Source organism: Artemia franciscana, chromosome 3 (genome assembly GCF_032884065.1).
Source record: "Artemia franciscana chromosome 3, ASM3288406v1, whole genome shotgun sequence".
NCBI lineage: Eukaryota > Metazoa > Arthropoda > Branchiopoda > Anostraca > Artemiidae > Artemia > Artemia franciscana.
Window position 1 is genome coordinate 1184494 of NC_088865.1, and position 19280 is coordinate 1203773.

The 19280-nt window shown below is 35.2% G+C and overlaps 2 protein-coding genes across 3 annotated transcripts in view; one reads left to right on the top strand and one right to left on the bottom strand.

Moving 5' to 3' along the window:
* Window positions 1-4399: 4399 nt before the first annotated feature.
* LOC136024687 (G protein-activated inward rectifier potassium channel 4-like) lies at window positions 4400-5038 on the bottom strand. The gene has a single exon (XM_065700105.1). The coding sequence runs from the start codon at window positions 5036-5038 to the stop codon at window positions 4400-4402; it is 639 nt and encodes a 212-aa protein (XP_065556177.1).
* Window positions 5039-9095: 4057 nt separating this feature from the next.
* Window positions 9096-19280, top strand: part of LOC136024726 (E3 ubiquitin-protein ligase RMND5A-like) — a 69317-nt gene continuing 59132 nt past the window's right edge. For both annotated transcript variants that reach the window (XM_065700152.1, XM_065700153.1), the window contains exon 1: window positions 9096-9352. In XM_065700152.1, the coding sequence (XP_065556224.1) occupies window positions 9217-9352 (136 nt within the window). In that variant the 5' untranslated portion in view covers window positions 9096-9216. The remainder of the gene's footprint in view (window positions 9353-19280) is intronic.

Here is a 19280-nt window from a genome sequence, read left to right on the forward strand (position 1 = left end):
TTAATCATAATTATGACACGTTTTATTCATTGTTTAAGCCTTTTTTATTATTTCATTTTCCTTTAATACTATTATTTTATTTTAAGAAATGTCTTAGTTTTATAAAAGTAAATAATGGTAAGATAATGATAACTTCATACTCCCCTGTTACTCAACCAAAATTCGTCTTACAATTTTCATCATATTTTTATTATAGCACTTTTTTGTCTGTTGCTATTTTTCACACCTTGTCTAACCAAAAAATAATATGCAACTAAATGAATAAATTAGTTTTATCCTAAACAATACAGATTTAAATAACAAATCTTATTAAGCATATGATATTACAAATTCTAGATTTTTTTTTTCATGTTTATAATGGTCTAATAATTCCTGATGAGGTGAGGAAACGCTCCTTGTTTGTTTTTGTAATTATATTTTATTGTCTGTTTTTCAAACAGAAAAAAAAATGATTTTTCAGAATAGGGTAGGTGCCATAAGACTACTATTGCCCCAAGGCTAACTAAATTAGCAGCAAACAAGTTTCATCTTCCTCAAAGAGACGATGGGCAACTAACCCCCCTACCACGTCTTTCATTTCCCCAAACACATCTAATCAAAATTTTGGGATGGCCGTTTTGTTCAACGTAGTTGAAAGTTCCAGAAATTATGGGTTTGGAATTGAAAGGGCCTGTGTCCTTTTTAATAGTTGAAAGTGATTGGAGGGCAAATAGCCCCCCTCCCACGCATACCATTTTTCCAAACACATCCATCCAAAATTTTGACATAGCTGTTTCTTTCAACCTAGTTGAAAGGGCTGGAAGTTATGTCTTTGAGGATGATAGCCCCGCCCCACAAAGCCCTCGGGGAAAGAGTTGTAAGCTATGCCCTGGGCTTATTTAGGGTTTATATGGAAAGGGTGATCGTGTGAACTCCGGAAGAACTCATTGGATTGGTAACCAGAAGCTTTAGTGTCCTTTTTAAAATTCAGAGTGATTGAAGGGTGAATCCCCCCCCCCCATCTCGTATTTTCCCGCAACGCATCTGATCGAAATTTTGACATGACCATCTGTTGTCGTAGGAAGTTCTAAATAGGCTCGTTCGACCGGAAATTGAAGGGACTAGTGCCACTTTCAATACTAGAGGGCAATACTTTCAAGACTAGAGGGCAACTAACTGCCCATTTCTCCAAACACATCCAATTTAAATTTTGAGATATCCATTTTGTTTAGAGTAGTTAAAAGTTCTGGAAATTATGTATTTGAGGATGACGATCCCCCCTACAGGCCTAAGGGCAAGGGGTATATAAAGCTCTTATAGAAAGGGTGGTCTTATAAGCTTCAGAGGTGGCTCATTGGATTGATAATCAGAAGTTTTAGCACGCTTTTTAAGATTCAAAACGATTGGAGGGCAGATACTCCCCCACACCGCGTATTTTCCTGAAATGCATCAAATAGAAATTTTGAGATTACCATTTGTTGTCGTAAAAACTTCTAAACAGTCTCATTCAATTGGAAATTGAAGGGGCTAGTGCCTCTTTTAATAGTCAAAAGTGATCAAGGGTAGCTAATCCCCCTCCCACGCCCACTATTAAGTCCAACACATTCAATCATAATTTTGAAATAGCCATTTTGTTCAGCGTAGTTCAAGGGTCCGGAAATTTTGTCTTTCAGAAGACAAACCCCTCCTCCCCCACGGATCTCAGGGCAAGAGGTTGTAAGTTTTATCGTGGGGTATATAAAATTTTTATAGAGATGGTGGTCGTATAAACTTTTTTTAGGGGGGGGGGTGCTTATTGAATTGGTAATCGGAAGTTGTAGTACCCTTTTTAAGATTCAATGTGATTGGAGGGTGGATATCTCCCACACACCTTGTATTCTCCCGAAATGCATCTGACAAATATTTTGAGATGGCTATTTGTTGTCGTAGAGACTTCAAAAAAAGGCCAATCCGCATACCAGGATGTCATTGAGTCCGTCGTCAGCTATTCTCTTTCACTTCTCTTACTTTCATAAACCTAAAACCTAAGGTTTTTTCTTTTTTTTTCTTTTATTTTTTAGTTTTTTCTTTTTTTTAGTTTTTGTTCTTTTTAGTTTTTTTTTAGTTTTTTACTTTTTTTTTTCTTTTTTTAGTTTACTTTTTCTTCTTTATTTTTCACACGTCATATGCAAACCCTCAAACAAAAATACATACAACTTATTTTGATTTATATATTTTTGTCTGAAAAATAGTAACGTTTTAATTTAGTTTACAAGGAAAGTCTTGTTCAAACTCAGCTATGGCAATACCCTGAAGGTCTGACACAAGGATCTTAGTACCCAAGAAGTGTCGTTAATCGGATACAATACAGTCTATAAGAAAATCCTTCATTCTCATAGTAACGATGGGGCTACATATTTATAGCTATTCACCCTACAGATAAAAAACATGAAACTGAGCATGAACGCTTATTTCCATTGAAGCTTAGTAATGTTTTAAATTTTTTTTTTTTAAACAAAAAGTATAAAAACTGACCTGAAACTATGATGCCATATTTAAATTTTGTATCCAGCATTCTTTTCAAGTGTGTTAAATAAATACAGAAGAGCAATAGAAGCCAAAATTGGAAGACGGAATAGCATTTGTGCGATGAAATAAATTCAAAACTAATTAGAGAAATTAACTTTTCCTGAGGCGCATCACATTCCCATTGTTTCACCATTAAATTTCAAGGCCTTGCAATAGGGACAAATTTTAGACGTAGTCCCGGTTTGAACACATCTACTCAAGCTATAATCATCGACTGGGCTGTACCTGAATTCCAGGCATTAATTTTCAGGTTGCTCTTGTGATTCCTCGGCACACTTTCTTTTGGTGATTTCTCTTTGAAACGCAAGCCTGTTTTCACGCTGTTGTTGTGATTCCTCGGCACGCTTTCTTTTCATACTTTCTCTATTAGCCACAAGCCTGTTTTCACGCTGTTGTTGTGATTCCTCGGCACACTTTCTTTTCATACTTTCTCTATTAGCCTGTGATTCCTCGGCAGGTTTTCTTTTCATACTTTCTCTATTAGCCGCAAACCTGTTTTCACGCTGTTGTTGTGATTCCTCGGCACGCTTTCTTTTCATACTTTCTGTCATTTTAACATCTGTATTAAAAATTTCTCTTTGAAAGGCCTTCTTATATACTTATAATGACGTCACATACAAATCCTTTGACGTCATAACAAACATGACGTGAGTAAACAAACAACTTTATGACGGCATAATGCTCAATCCTTATCATGACGTCAGTCGACAAACATGCATGACGTCAGTCAACACACAACACACAAACAACTTATTTTTATATATATCTTTTCATACTTTCTCTATTAGCCTGTGATTCCTCGGCACGCTTAATTCTCATACTTTCTCTATTAGCCGCAAGCTTGTTTTCACGCTGTTGTTGTGTTTCCTCGGCACGCTTTCTTTTTATACTTTCTCTATTAGCCGCAAGCCTTTTGACATAGACTCTTTGAGCAGCTTCCTCGGCTGTTGCCATTGTAGGTTCTTCTGTCATTTTAGCATCTGTATTAAAAATTTCTCTTTAAAAGGCCTTCTTATATACTTATAATGACGTCACATACAAATCCTTTGACGTCATAACAAACATGACGCGAGTAGACAAACAACTTCATGACGTCATAATGCTCAATCCTTATCATGACGTCAGTCGACAAACATGCATGACGTCAGTCAACACACAACACACAAACAACTTATTTTTATATATATCTTTTCATACTTTTTCTATTAGTCTGTGATTCCTCGGCACGCTTAATTCTCATACTTTCTCTATTAGCCGCAAGCCTGTTTTCACGCTGTTGTTGTGATTCCTCGGCACGCTTTCTTTTCATACTTTCTCTATTAGCTGCAAGCCTTTTCGTATAGACTCTTTGCGCAGCTTCCTCGGCTGTTGCCATTGTAGGTTCTTCTGTCATTTTAACATCTATATTAAAAATTTCTCTTTGAAAGGCCTTCTTATATACTTATAATGACGTCATATACAAATCCTTTGACGTCATAAAAGCATGACTTGAGTCGACAAACAACTTCATGACGGTATAATGCTCAATCATTATAATGACATCAGTCGACAAACATGCATGACGTCAGTCAACACAAAACACACGAACAACTTATTTATATATATATATATAAATATAGATAGAAGAAGATAGATATATGCGTATAGTTGTATGTGTTGCCTATTTTGTGTATTTGTTCTGGCCTTTTCCTTCCTCTTACGTTTATAATGGTCCATTGAATTCTGTTTTGTTTATACATAAAATATGAGTAGATGAAGCAGAAAGGTATTTGTGCTTTATCTTTTTTTTTACTTCATCTGTTTTCGCTACGTCTATTTTTGATTAATCTGTTTTTACTTTATTTCATCTGTTCTACTTTGCTTGAACTGCTTTTTCTTCATCTGTTTGTGCTTCCTCTTCATTCTTTTCTTCTCTGATTAGTGTGGAATATCTGATTGTATTTGCTTTTTCATTGATTAGCGTGGAATCTCGTTCATTCTTACACAAAAAGTCATACCCTTCTGGTGAAGAAGTTGGTGATACACTTGTTGAAACGTGCTTCAAGATATCAAAATTATTGTAGTCAATTTCAAAAGTGTTCTTGTCTTTATTGAGTTTAGCTATTTCCTCAAACTTGTAACCCCAACAAATATGTTCGTGTTTATAGGATGATATAGCCTGCATAGCTGCACCAGTTTCTTCGGTGCTTCCTGTTACAATAATCATGATCTCGATATCCTTTTGACGGTGATCTTCTGAAGACATTTGGTATAAAGGGGACGATGGTGTTAATCTATGAATTACTATTAGGGGCCCAAGGAAGAAAAATAAACCACAGTTATATTCTGGTGTGACTTCTAAAGGCTTTCTAACTGTAATATTTCGATTACCATCGAATTCTTTCATGAATATTTCTGCAGTGACGGTTGCACCAATAATCCGTGATTTTGCCAAGTCACCAATTCTGACGGCTAAATGGAAAACTTCATTTTCAGCATAAAGCACGGCCATTTTGCTAAATTTCAAGCCTTTAGCTCTTTTCTTTGACCTTGAAAACTTTGTATAAATTATTCCAAGCAGAGTACATGCTAAAAGTGGGCTTATGAGGGACTGGAGGGCTACCACTATGGTAGAAAAGTATAAGCATTCATTTGTTGGGTATCTACCACCATAGCCTATTGTTTGTGACGTGACAACACTGAAAAGGAGGGTAGATGCAAAGCCGTAGTTTTGGGTAATGCAGGGTGTAAAATTCCCACTCTTTTGTTGTATTCCCCCAGGTAGGTTTTCTGGCAAGAAATCTTCATGATAGTACGATCGTGTCCACCATGCAACCGCAAAAAGGAGCCAAATAATCCAAAATGAGACAGCGTAAATCATGATAATCCATCTCCATTGAAGATCGACGAGAGTTGTAAATAGATCACAGAAAAAATATCTTAACGCGGGTCTGTTTATTACTCTAAATCTTGGGGCACCAATACGCTGCATTTTAACAAGGGTTTGAAAATAGGTGATTACCTCAAATGATGGTTTTCTTTAAATAACGTCCTTATACTTTCTTGCTGTAGGAATTTTAATTTTATATACATAATTTTTAGCCTCATTTTAATTATTATAAATTATTTTCTCTAATTAGTTTTGCATTTTATTCCATCGCACAAATGCTACTCCATCTTAAAAGTTTGGCTTCTATTGCTCTTTTTTATTTATTTAACACACTTGAAAAGAATGACGGATACAAAATTTAAATATGACATTATAGTTTCAGGTCAGTTTTTATACTTTTTTTGTTTAACAAAAAAAATTTAAAACATTACTAAGCTTCAATGGAAATAAGCGTTCATGCTCATTTTCATGCTTTTTATCTGTAGGGTGAATAGCTATAAATATGTAGCCCCATCGTTACTATGAGAATGAAGGATTTACTTATAGACTGTATTGTATCCGATTAACGACACTTCTTGGGTACTAATGTCCTTGTGTCGGCCCTTCAGGGTATTGCCGCAGCTGAGTTTGAACTCTGGATTCCTAGTTAGACCCTTACCAGTTTCCAAGAATAAGCTGACATCAGCGGCATAGGAAAAAAAATGGGCGCAAAACCAAAGTGTTGCTCTCGCAACACAATAACGAGACGACCAGTTCTTTTTAAAATTGCATCTTGGAATTTACCTCTGGGGTTGTAATTTGTGCCAGTACTTAGTAAAGTAAAGGTTTGGATATGACATGCTTCAGGCTGGTAAGGCTACTGTAATTTTACCCTTATGTGGCGATTTATAAACAAATTTATTTCATCTCTTTTAAAGATGGTATCCCGGATTTCATTTGTATATATTAAACAAGCAATAATTGTGTAAGTGAAATTTTCTATAATTTTTATTTCTGAAAATTAGCTACAATATTTTTATGAAATGTCGGATACAATTTTTGCATATTTGATGGGTTTTTTTCTATGCATGAATATATTTTTGTATGCTGAAGTCTGGCATTTTCTTGTGTAAATATTCGTCCATTGGAGGAGCATTTATTATATGGCAGACAAAGAATATGTCCAAGGTAATGACATCCTCATTGCCTCACAACGAAGATGATTTCTTTTCAGTATGTGCGAGTATAGATTTTGTCGTTTTTCACGTGATCTCTCCAGATGATCCGAAGACGAAAGTTACTTTCAAAGAGGTTATCTCCTGTTCTACGGTTAGTCTTAGCATTGCATTGAGTATCTGAGAAAAGACAAAATATTGCTCTCTAACAGTCGTGGTTTCAGCCTCTGTGAGTATACTGTGGATTTCCAAACTGGAAATAAGTTGTTTGTGATTTATAGAATAAACATCAAGAAATAAAAGTTAAATTTTTAGAATCAGAAGAAATGAGCTAAAAATCCAAATGCTCAAATATTTTGGATGTCATTGAAGATTAATGTTAACAAGACTAAGTTGCTAAGACTAGGAATTAGTGAAGATGAAAAGCTGACTGTGTACCGAAAATATCTCAATGGTGGACAGCTTCACTTGCCTTTATAGTATTAATAGTAAAGACGGTGGGAGCAGTGAAGATATTACAAGTAAAATAGCCAAAGCTTAGTGGGTTTTTTCACAGTTATAAGAAGTTCAGAAAAATAAGAAGATAAGTCCACAAACCAAGATTAGAATGTTGCACCTACATTTCCCAAACTCACCCCCCCCCCCCATGGAGCTGATCATTATCTATAATAAACACTAATTTCTCAAAGTGGATTAAAGAACTTACCCCCATTGCTTTCATCTAGAAAAAAATAGCTGAACTTAATATAATCACATAGGCTATACAAACAATGTTTCTATAATGTCTGCAGAGTTAAATGTGAAAATCATAGCGTTAGAGCACCTCATGAAGAACCTAACCATTAGGCATGAAGAACAATTAACCATTAGGCAAAAGAAATTCCAAAAAAAATTCTTGAAATATTGACCAGCCAAGTGGGAAATTGATTCCTATTAGAGACACATACCGCTGGAGATTATCAAAGTTATTGTTAAATATGAATGATCCAATTTTATCACCCGTCGCCAATAAGCATCTTTCTAAAATTTATTGTAGAATTTGGTCTAGCTCAAATGAGCTAAATTTTCAGGCGTTTCCATATCAGTTCCCTAATTCAAGTGGCTCAGTTCACTCTTCCCTTCTTTGCGGGGATTGTAATTCAAAAATATGAAGAAACCGACCGTTGCCTATTTGAATATAATATGCTGAAGTCTGTACAGTATATCCTGCGATATAAACTGTTAAAGTGCTTCAAGCAGCACGAAATGTCACTATCAGCTAAGAGTCTATCTAACTATACCTGCACACAGAGCTCAGAACTCAATGTTTATCTTATTATATATCAACTCCTAGAATCAAAAGATTTACTGAACAAAATCAGAGCAGATTCAAAATAAATAAGAAGCAACCAATACAGTTGCTCTGTTCATCTCACAGAGTGAATCAAAAAGAAAAGGGCTGAATAATCTTGACTGAATAGCCCTCGTTTGCTGAAACAGAAGAAAAAACTACTGAGTAGAACTTACAAGTCTCAATCTAAACATGAGGAAGTCTCGGCAGCTGCATCAACGATAGGTGGTTCATAAATCTTCTTGGATGTCATCCTTTTTGGATGTCATTAGCACCTCTAAAAGCATAAGAAGACTGTGACCTAGGTAAATAAGCAATTCGTCTTACAGGAATCCTGGGGAGTTCCAAGCAAGGAAAAAAAAAACCTTTCTTGAAGCAACAATATATTCTTTGAGTATGGTTTTAGCCATTGCTTTGATGTTTATGTGTTTAAAGTAGTTAGTTAAAATACTCAGGTATAAAGTACTTTCAACGACCTTTTGCAGGTAAGATTTACAACAAAATACATTCAAAGTGACTCAATAGGCGTCCTAGAAAATTTAAAGACGCAAGTTTGTCACTGGATATGATATTTTTACTATTAACCTACAATTAACATTAACATACAATGTTTCTAAAATCATTTCCGTCAGAAACTCAAGTTATGTAAGCCCAGCTTCTATGAGTAATTATTAGCTTTGGTTTAAGGTGGCAAGCGTGTATTGAGAACACTACTCCCCAAGCTGTTCGCTCACTTCCCCTTCTATCGCATTGCAAAACATTTTCCCCCACAGAAATTTCTCCTATGAATTATCAAAGTCTTTTTTTGGCCTCATTTAGAACATACTTGTCCAGCCTTGTACTAATCAATCAAGAAGCGAAAAATTTTGACCATTAATTCTCTGAAAGCATATAAAAAAATACAACTCAAACGAAATGGAAACATTAAAAGAAAGGCTCTCTTAGCAAGATAATAAAAAAAACTTTTTGCACTAGTAATAATTAGAACCCGAGAATTTTGACTTAATATTTGGAAGCCTGTATCACCAAAAAAATGGGAAGCTTAACTTAAACATAAAGAGAAAAATATACAGAATAAAAACGATGTGCAAAGATATAATAAAAAAGCTAAAGAAAATACGTCTAAAGAACATTCGAATAGAGTCACAAATCATTTACGGATAGGTGAAATACGGGAAAGCTTTATTAATTATTGACGACTTTATAAAAAAGCAGCGATTTCAAACATTCAACAACCTGACTGGAAGAAACGGATGAAGTGCTAGGCTAGAAAGGACAGATAATCAACTATCACCATCATCAAGAAAAGCCTAGAAATGGAGTCAATAAATGCGGTTGACAAAGAGCTTGACAGGGTTCTGGGAAAATTTACTGCTTTGAAGAACCATGGTTTGAGGACAGTTGGTGATTTGGAAACTCAACTTTTATCTCTTAAAAATGAGCTTCAATCAGGTGACCCATTTTGGGCTATTTTAACCTATGATCATAAAATTTTCTGTTTTACACCTGAAGGGGATATAACCAGATGGCTGACCGAAAATAGCCTAGTTTATATATAGAGAAAAAAAAGGTAAAATTCTGGTTAATTGACTTCTTGCTATCTTGGAAAGGGTTTAGGTTAGGAAAACGAAACTTTCAGGGATGGGTCTACAGGCTAAAGTATGTCCCAGGAAGGTATTTTAAAGCACCCACCTCCAGTCCTTCTCCCTCTAGAGAGCCCTGAAATTTGCCTATATGACAGGTCTATACCTGTTGAAATTTTGACAAAACAACATTTTACTTTAATTTTCAGGGTAAAATTGGTGCAAACAGTATTACTGGCTTTCATATAAAGTGAATATACCACTTTTTGCCTTTTTTTATGCTCTTTACAAATATAATAATTGCTTCTACTGCAAATTCAGATTTAAGCACTTTTTGACCTCTTAAAAATTACCTATATATGGGGTCATTACAAATATGTAATAGTTTAGAAACAAATTTGGGCTATATATTTGCACATCAGGGGTGGGGGGTGGGGATAAAGCATAGTATATATTAAATACATAAAATAACCATTGCTGTATTTTTTATTTTATGTGTTTGTGCTGTTGCACTGGTGATCTCTTCTCATTAAAATTTGATGTGCACAAACACATAAAAAAAAATACAGCAATGGTTAGTTTACATATTTAATATATGCTATGCTTTACCCCCACCCCCTGATGTGCAAATATATAGCCCAAATTTTTTTAGGTAACTGTCTGGCTATTCAGATTCCAGGTATTTATAAGCTTTAGTTTAAAATAGTCAGCTATCAATAATGTTTCTAATACACAGTAGGCTAGTTGGCTGTTAATATCCTAGGTACACACAAACTTTAGTTTAAACTAGAAAACTTGTAAGCTATCAATGATGTTTCTAATAAACTTGTAGAATTAGATAGCTAATTGGCTATTAAGATCCTGGGCATATGTAAACTTTAGTTTAAAATAGCCAACTTGTCAGCTATTAATAAAATTTCTAATAGGCTGCACTTGTGGAAATAGCTAACTAGTTGGCCATTAAGGTTAATTTTTGTTGTTTATTTTTTTTACTTACAAATAAAGTGAAATTACCAATTAATGCCTTTTTCTATGTTATTTACAAATCTAATAGTTACTTCTATCACAAATTCAAATTTCAGCTCTTGAAATGACTAAATATTTCTAGTTTTTGGATGTAAAAAAAATGCTTAACATATTGGTCTCAAACTTTAAGACATTGGTCTCAAACTTAGCCTACTGTTTCTTTGTATATACATTTTTTATGTATTTGTATTTACATACATAAATACGTTTATGTATTATGTATTTGTGATATAATCAACAAGCACTGATTTCCATGATTAAGTTTGATAAAGGAATTTTACAGTATTATGCTGTTTTTATGGCACTTGGTATTAACCAAGTGACATATAGCACTTGCCAATTCTGTCGGTCTGTCTGTCTGTTGGTCTCGGTTTTGCTACTTTAGGCACTTCCAGGTAAGCTAGGACGATGAAATTTGGCAGGCGTATCAGGGACGGGACCAGCTTAAATTAGAAATAGTTGGTTTCCCAATTTGACCATCTGGGGGGGGGGATTGGGGGCCGGTTAATTTGGAAAAAATAGAAAAAATTAAGTATTTTTAACTTATGAATGGGTGATGGGATCTTAATGAAATTTGATGTTTGGAATGATATTGTGTCTCAGAGTTCTTATTTTAAATCCCGACCGGATCTGATGACATTGGGAGGGAGTTGGAGGGGGGGAAACCTAAAATCTTGGAAAACACTTAGAGTGGAGGGATTGGGATGAAACTTGATGGGAAAAATAAGCACAAGTCCCAGATGCATGATTGACATAATCGGAACGGATCCGCTCTCTTTGGGTTAGTTGGGGGGGTAATTCTTAAAAATTTGAAAAAATGAGGTATTTTTAACTTACGAACGGGTGATTGGATCTCAATGAAATTTGATGTTTTAAAGGATATCGTGTCTTATAGCTCTTATTTTAAATCCCGACCGGATCTGGTGACATTGGGAGGGGGAAACCTAAAACTTGGAAAACACTTAGAGTGGAGGGATTGGGATGAAACTTGGTGGGAAAAATAAACACGATTGCTAGATACATGATGGGCATAAACGGAACGGATCCGCTCTCTCAGGGATAGTTGGGGGGGGGGGTTATTTCTGAAAAATTAGAAAAAATGAGGTATTTTTAACTTACGAACAGGTGATTGGATCTCAATGAAATTTGATATTTAGAAGGATATCGTGGCTCAGAGCTCTTATTTTAAACCTGACCAGATCTGGTGACATTGGGCGGGGGGGGGAGTTAGGAGGGGGAAACGTAAAACTTGAAAAACACTTAGAGTGGAGGGATTGGGATGAAACTTGGTGGAAAAAATAATGACGAGTCCTAGATACATGATTGACACAACCGGAACAGTAATTCTGAAAAATTAGAAAAAAAATGGGGTATTTTTAACTTACAAATGGGTTATCAGATCTCAATGAAATTTGATATTTAGAAGGATATCGTGTCTCAAAGCTCTTATTTTAAATCCTGACTGGATCTGGTGACGTTGGGGGGAGTTTGGGGTGGGGAACCTAAAATCATGGAAAACGCTTAGATTGGAGGGATCGGGATGAAACTTGGTGGGAAAAATAAGCAGAAGTCTTACATACGTGATTTACATAATTGGAATGGATCCGATCTATTGGGGGGGGGGGGGGGTAATTCCGAAAAATAAGAAAGAATGACGTATTTTTAACTTACAAAGGAATGATTGGATCTTCATGAAACTTCATATTTAGAAGGACCTCGTAACTCAGATCTCTTATTTGAAATCTCAACCGGATCAAGCGTAATTGGGGGGGGGGGCGGAAATCTTACAAAATACTTAAAGCGGTGAGATCAGGGTGAAACTGGATGGGAAGAATAAAAACCTGTCTAAGATATGTGACTGACATAACCGGACCGGATCTGCTCTCTTTGTTGGAATTGGAGGGGGGTGGGGGGTTATTTTGAAATTTGAGGTATTTGTAACTTACGAAAGGGTGGCCTGATCTTAATGAAATTTGATATTTAGAAGGGTCTTGTGCTTTAAAGTTCTTATTTTAAATTCCGACCAGATCCTGTGACGTTGGAGGGGGACGTCACAGGACGGGGGAGTTGGAGGGGGAAACTGGAATTCTTGGAAAACATGAAAATTTGTGTATTTTTATCTTACGAATAGATAATCAGATCTTAATGAAATTTGATTTTTAGAAATAATTCATGTCCAAGAGCTCTTATTTCAAATCTAGACCAGATCGTTTGACATTGGGGGGAGTTGGAGGGGGAAATCTTGGAAAATCACTTGGAGTTTAGGAATTGGGATGAAGCTTGGTGGATAGAATAAACAAATGTCCTAGATACGTGATTGACAGAATCGTACTGAATTTGCTCTCTTTGGGGGAGTTGGGGGGAGGGGTTCAGTGATTTGGCGAGTTTGGTGCTTCTGGACGTGCTAGGACGATGAAAATTGATAGGCGTGTCAGGGAGCTGCACAATTTGACTTGATAAATTCGTTTTCCCAGATTCGACCATCTGGGGGGCTAAAGGGAGAGGAAAAATTAGAAAAAATAGGTATTTATAACTTACGAGTGGGTGATCGGATCTTAATTAATTTTGATTTTTAGAAGGAAATCGTGACTCAGAGCTCTTATTTTAAATCCTGACTGGCATTAAGCCTCTTATTTTCCTTTTTAAATCAATCTATTGATTAATAGAATTTTGTTAGAGCTCATACCATATGATCTCTTGGCTCTTAGCTCTTCTCACCTTGTCACAAGTGCCATATGAGCTCTTAGCTCTTGTTTTCTTCCTTGATGCCAAATTTTCAATTAAAGTATGCATTTTTGGTTGTTTTTGACAAAATAATATACTATGTTTTCTTTGCACCAAAATTTGTTCGATTAGATTTGGACAAAAAGTTCTTAAATTTGAATTTGCAACAGAAGCAATTATTATACTTGTAGAGCTTAAAAAAAGGCAAGTGGCATGCTCACTTTATTTGTAAGTCAAAAACATGAACAACAAAAAATTTACCACCATTAAGACTCTAGGTATGTAAAAACTTTAGTTTATAAAATAACTAACTAGTTACCAGGGATCTCATAGCAAACTAGTTTGCTAATTTTAGGCTATAGTGTTTATCTATTATGGCACTTGGTATTAACCAAGTGACATATAGCAATCACAAATTCTGTTGGTCTATTCCTGGTTTTGCTACTTTAGGCACTTCCAGGTAAGCTATGACAATGAAATTTGGCAGGCGTATCAGGGACCAGACCAAATTAAATCAGAAATAGTCATTTTCCTAATTTAACCATTTGGGGGGGGATTGGGGGGCCAGTTAATTCCAGAAAAAATGAAGTATTTTTAACTTACAAACAGGTGATGGGATCTTAATGAAATTTGATGTTTGGAAAGATATTGTGTCTCAGAGCTATCATTTTAATCCTGACCAGATTTGGTGACATTGGGGGGAGTTGGAGGGGGGAACCTAAAATCTTGGAAAATGCTTGGAGTGGAGGGATTGGGATGAAATTTGGTGACAAAAATAAGCACAAGTCAATACGTGATTGACATAACCAGAATGGATCTGCTCTCTTTGGAGTAGTAGGGGGGAGAGTTAATTCTGAAAAATTAGAAAAAATTAGGTATTTTAACCTACATAAAGGTGATCGGATCTCAATGAAATTTGATTTATAGAAGGATATTGTGTGTCAAAGCTTTTATTTTGAATCTTGACCAGATAGGGAGTTTGGGCGGGAAACCTAAAATCTTGGAAAATGCTTGGAGTGGAGGGATTGGGATGAAACTTGGTGACAAAAATAAGCACAAGTCAATACGTGATTGACATAACCAGAATGGATCTGCTCTCTTTGGGGTAGTAGGGGGGAGGGTTAATTCTGAAAAATTAGAAAAAAATGAGGCATTTTTAACTTATAAACAGGTGATCAGATCTCAATGCAATTTGATATTTAGAAGGATATTGTGTCTCAAAGCTCTTATTTTGAATCTTGACCAGGTCTGGTGACATTGGGGGGAGTTTGGGGGGAACCTAAAATCTTGGAAAACGCTTTGAGTGGAGGGATTGGGATGAAACTTGATGGGAAAAATAAGCAGAAGCCCCAGATACATGATTGACATAATCGGGATCGATCCGCTTTATTTGGGGGAGCCGGGGGGGGGGGAGGGTTAATTCTGAAAAATGACATATTTTTAACTTATTAAGGAGTGATCAGATCTTCATGAAGCTTCATATTTAGAAGGACCTCGTAACTCAGATCTCTTGTTTTAAATCCCAACTGGATCCAGTGTCATTGCAGGGGGCAGTTGGGGGGGATACTGGAAATCTTAGAAAGTACTTAAAGTGGAGAGATCAGGATGCAACTGGGTGGGAAGAATAAAAACAAGTCCAAGATACGGAACTGAAATAACCGGACCGGATTCGCTCTCTTTGGCGGAGTTGGGGGGTGGGTGGGTGGAATAATTTGGAAAAATAAGAAAAAATGAGGTATTTGTAACTTACAAATGGGTGATCATATCTTAATGAAATTTGATATTTAGAAGGATCTTGTGCTTCTGAGCTCTTATTTTAAATTCTGAACAGATCCCCTAACATTGAGGGGGAAACTGGAATTCTTGGAAAATGTGAAAATTGGGGTATCTTTATCTTACAAATAGGTGATTGGATCTTAATGAAACTTGATATATAGAAGGATATTATGTCTCAGATGCTCCATTTTCGACTCGAATTGGATCTTGGGACATAGGGGATGGAGGGGGAAACTGAAATCTTGGAAAATGCTTAGAGTGGAGACATTGGGATGAAACTTGATGGAAAGAATAAGCACAAGTTCTGGATACATGATTGACATAATTGGATCTAAATGAAATTTGATATTTAGAAGGATTTCATGTCTCAGAGCTCTTATTTGAAATCCCGACCAGACTTGTTGACATTGGGGGGAGTTGGAGAGGGAAATTGGAAATCATGGAAAATGCTTAGAGGGGAGGAATATGGATGAAGCTTGGTTGGGAGATTAACCGAATGTCATAGATACGTGATTGACGTAATCGTACTGGATTTGCTCTCTTTGGGGGAGTTAGGGGTTGAGTTCAGTGATTAGGTGAGTTTGGTGCTTCTGGATGTGCTAGGACAATGAAAATTGGTAGGCATGCCAGGGAGCTTCACAAATTGACTTGATAAAGTCGGTTTCCCTTATTCGACCATCTGGGGGCTGAAGGGAGAGAAAAAAAGAGGTATTTATAATTTACAAGTGGGTGATTGGATCTTAATGGATTTTGATATTTAGAAGGACCTTGTGACTCAGAGCTCTTATTTTAAATCCATACCTGCATAAAGCCTATGATTTTCCTTTTAAATCAATCTATTGATTTTTAGAATTTTGCTAGGGCTCATACTATGTGAGCTCTTGGCTCTTCTGGCCTCATCACAAGTGTCATATGAGCTCTTGGCTCTTGTTTTTATTGTTAGCTGACTAATTCAGGTTGAAATGTATATAGAGGTGGTATCTAATAGCCAATTGGTTAGGAAATTTAAAGACTCCTATCTATGCACTTTCATTAGTATTAGCTACCTAGTTGGCTAAAAAAATTTCCATATTTAATGTCTGGCTAAGGACTTTTTCTTGATGTATAAAACATATTATTTTATATTAGCCATATCATGGATATTCATTTACCATCTGTATATATCACATTATTTTAATTTTTGGCTCTCCTTGACAAGTAAAAATAGAAACTTTAGGATTTGAACATATAGATGAGGAATTTAGTAGATGTTACTAATATATCAAATTTGGGCACATGCAAAAATAGATGTTTTTTATTAAAAATGGTACATAAATTTTACCAAGAAACTCTATACCACATGATTTTTGGTGTGTTGTAAAGTAAGAATTTTGTTTTTATAGTGTTTTCTTCAGAAAAGAGGACAGACTGCACTGTTGTATTTTTAAAGTACTATAAAACTATTGAGTAAAGAGGAGTGTGGAGGGAGCAACCCGAAAATGCAGAATCATTTCTATTTGTTTCAAGTTTTAATCTTTCTCCTTTCCTTAACTTGAGAAGAACTTGTTCTTTTAGCTAACCTAACTTAAAGCACTTATTGATTTAACACAAAAATAAATAAAACAATAAAAAATAAATAAATAAAACAAAAATAACAAAAATAAAACAATAAAACAAAAATAAATAAAACAATAAACAATAACGTAAATAAAATTAAAAACAGTTTAACAATTAAAGCTTAGTTGAAGCATTTTCTGAGGCAATTGTTTTTCCTTTTAAGCTCTGCTTACATCTTCTTATAGTGTTGCCTATAATAAAGGTCATAAAGCTTCAATGTTTTTTCCCCCAGAGACACTTTATATGGAAGGGGTGGTCACATGAATTTTGGAGAGGGCTCATTCTATTGGAAATTGTAGGACCGTTTTTGAGATTCAAAAGTGATCAGAGGGCAACTACCCCCCTACCCAATTCTCTCCTTTCCCCAAATCTATCTGATAAATATTTAAGGTACCCATTCTGTACAAAATAATCCAAAGATCAGACAATAAAGTCTTCAAAGTCAACACAACCCTCCCAAGCCCAAGGGCAATTGTTTTAAGTATGCCCTGGGGACATACAAAGTTCCTATAGAAGAAGGGATCATATAGACCTTGGAGGAGGCTCATTTGATTGTAAGTTGAAATTTCTAGTTCCTTATAAGAGTAAAAAGGAATCAGAGGGCAACAAGCACCCACCTTGCCTTCTTTTTCCCAAATGTTTCCGATTGAAATTTTGTGATAGCCATATGGTTCAAAATAGTCCAAAGATCATGTAACAATGCCTCCAAAGCTGGGCCATTTTAGGTCTAGAAAGTGCTAGACCAAAAATAAAGGCATTATGGTTATGACATGTTATGTAAATATTTACTGGCAATTTTCTATTCCATAACTGTCATAAGTTTCCAATCTTTGTCTACATTTTTAATTTTTGAGGGTAATATAAAAAAAACTTAGATCTTAATGAGTCACCATTTTGAATTTTCAAGATTCAGAATCCCAGTTAAGTTAAATATACTGAGGAACCAATAAATTCCCAGCAACAATGAATAAGGAGTAAAGGAGTAGTGAAGTACCAATGAAAAAGAAATAAAATGCCATAACTGCTTTGGGGCTACAATAGGCATATTCTGTAAGCATAATTCAAACATTTTTGTTGTCTAACTATACTTTTACAATATAAATATATTATTACATTCTTTTTTACACAAACAATACCATATAATAGTTCTTCACAAGCAAAATATTTAATAAAAATAAGCAAATTTGGTTTCCCTGCAAAACATTGTTGTACAGACAGCTGTCCATACCACCCCATTTAATATTTCCCTGCATCTTAAAGTTTGAGTAAAAGTTTCACTGAAAAAATATTTACCAGTTTCAACTAGGCAGCAAGCATGCCCAAAACAGGGCTCAATGGTGTGTTCCACTCAGTTAACCAATAAGATCAGCTTGCTTTTGGCTCTGAAAATTCATCTAAGACCAACATAAGAAAATATTTGACAATTCTTATCAGCTGATATCAGTGCTGCAACAAGTACTCCAAATTTTTACTTAAGTATCAAGTATTAAGTACTCATTGTTTTTTTTACTTAAATATCAAGTAATAAGTACTTTCCAAATTCTTACTGAAGTATCAAATATCAAGTACTTGCCAAAATTGTACATAAGTATTGCTTCAAGTACTACTTCAAGTATTTATTATATATATATATATATATATATATATATATATATATTTGATATAAAGCCCATGCTACCTTTTTTTAAAGCCATTCTGAAGGCTTCTTAGCCCCTTCCCTTGCCTAAAAAATGTCCCCTGTCATTCCTCTCTTGGAAATCTTAATCAAGAACCAGAATTTCCGTTTTATCGTTTTTAACCGTTTCCCTTGTTCTACTGGTACACACAATGAAGTCCAAGAAAATAATCCTAACCAATTTTTAACACAACGGCTTGAAAGGAAAAGACTATCAAAACTATTAAGTGCAGTCCAAAAACTCTTGATTGGATCAGACATATCACATGACAGGATTAACTCAGTGCATATAGAGTTAAACTTCTGGCAATTAGTGTTCAATCAAATCTGGCACGTTTGAAAAAATACAGGTTTATTCTGAAAAATGTGGAAATGATGGAAAAAATATTGAAAGTATTGTTTTCCATTCTTTGGCCTGTAAACACCCAACGAAGTCCAAAAGATAATCTGAACCAATTTTCAACACAACGCTTTGAAAGTAAAAGACTTTCAAAACAATTAGGTGCAGTCAAGAAACTCCTGTTTGGATCAGACAGATCACATGACAGGATTAACACAGTGCACGTAGAGTTGAACTTCTGATTAGTGTTCAGTCAAATCTGGCACGTTTGAAAAAATACACAGTTATTCTGAAACATTTGGGAATGATAAAAAAAAATATTGAAAATATTTTTTTCCCTTGTTGGGCTGGTAGACACCCAACGAAGTCCAAAAAATAATCTGAACCAATTTTCAACACAATGGCTTGAAAGAAAAAGACTGTCAAAACAATTAAGTGCAGTCAAAAAACTTCTGATTGGATGAGACAGATCACATTACAGGATTAATAGAGCGCACATAGAGTTGAACTTCTGGGGATTAGTGTTCAGTCAAATCTGGCCCGTTTGAAAAAATACAGGGTTATTCTGAAACATGTCGGAATGGTGGAAAAAATATTGAAAATAGAAAAATTAACTTTGAATTGGCTTTAAAACAGATAAAAGGTAATAAAGTAGTTCAT

What these genes read in the sequence shown, in the direction of transcription:
- LOC136024687 (XM_065700105.1), bottom strand. Translation starts at nt 5,038, where the DNA reads ATGGCCGTGCTTTATGCTGAAAATGAAGTTTTCCATTTAGCCGTCAGA.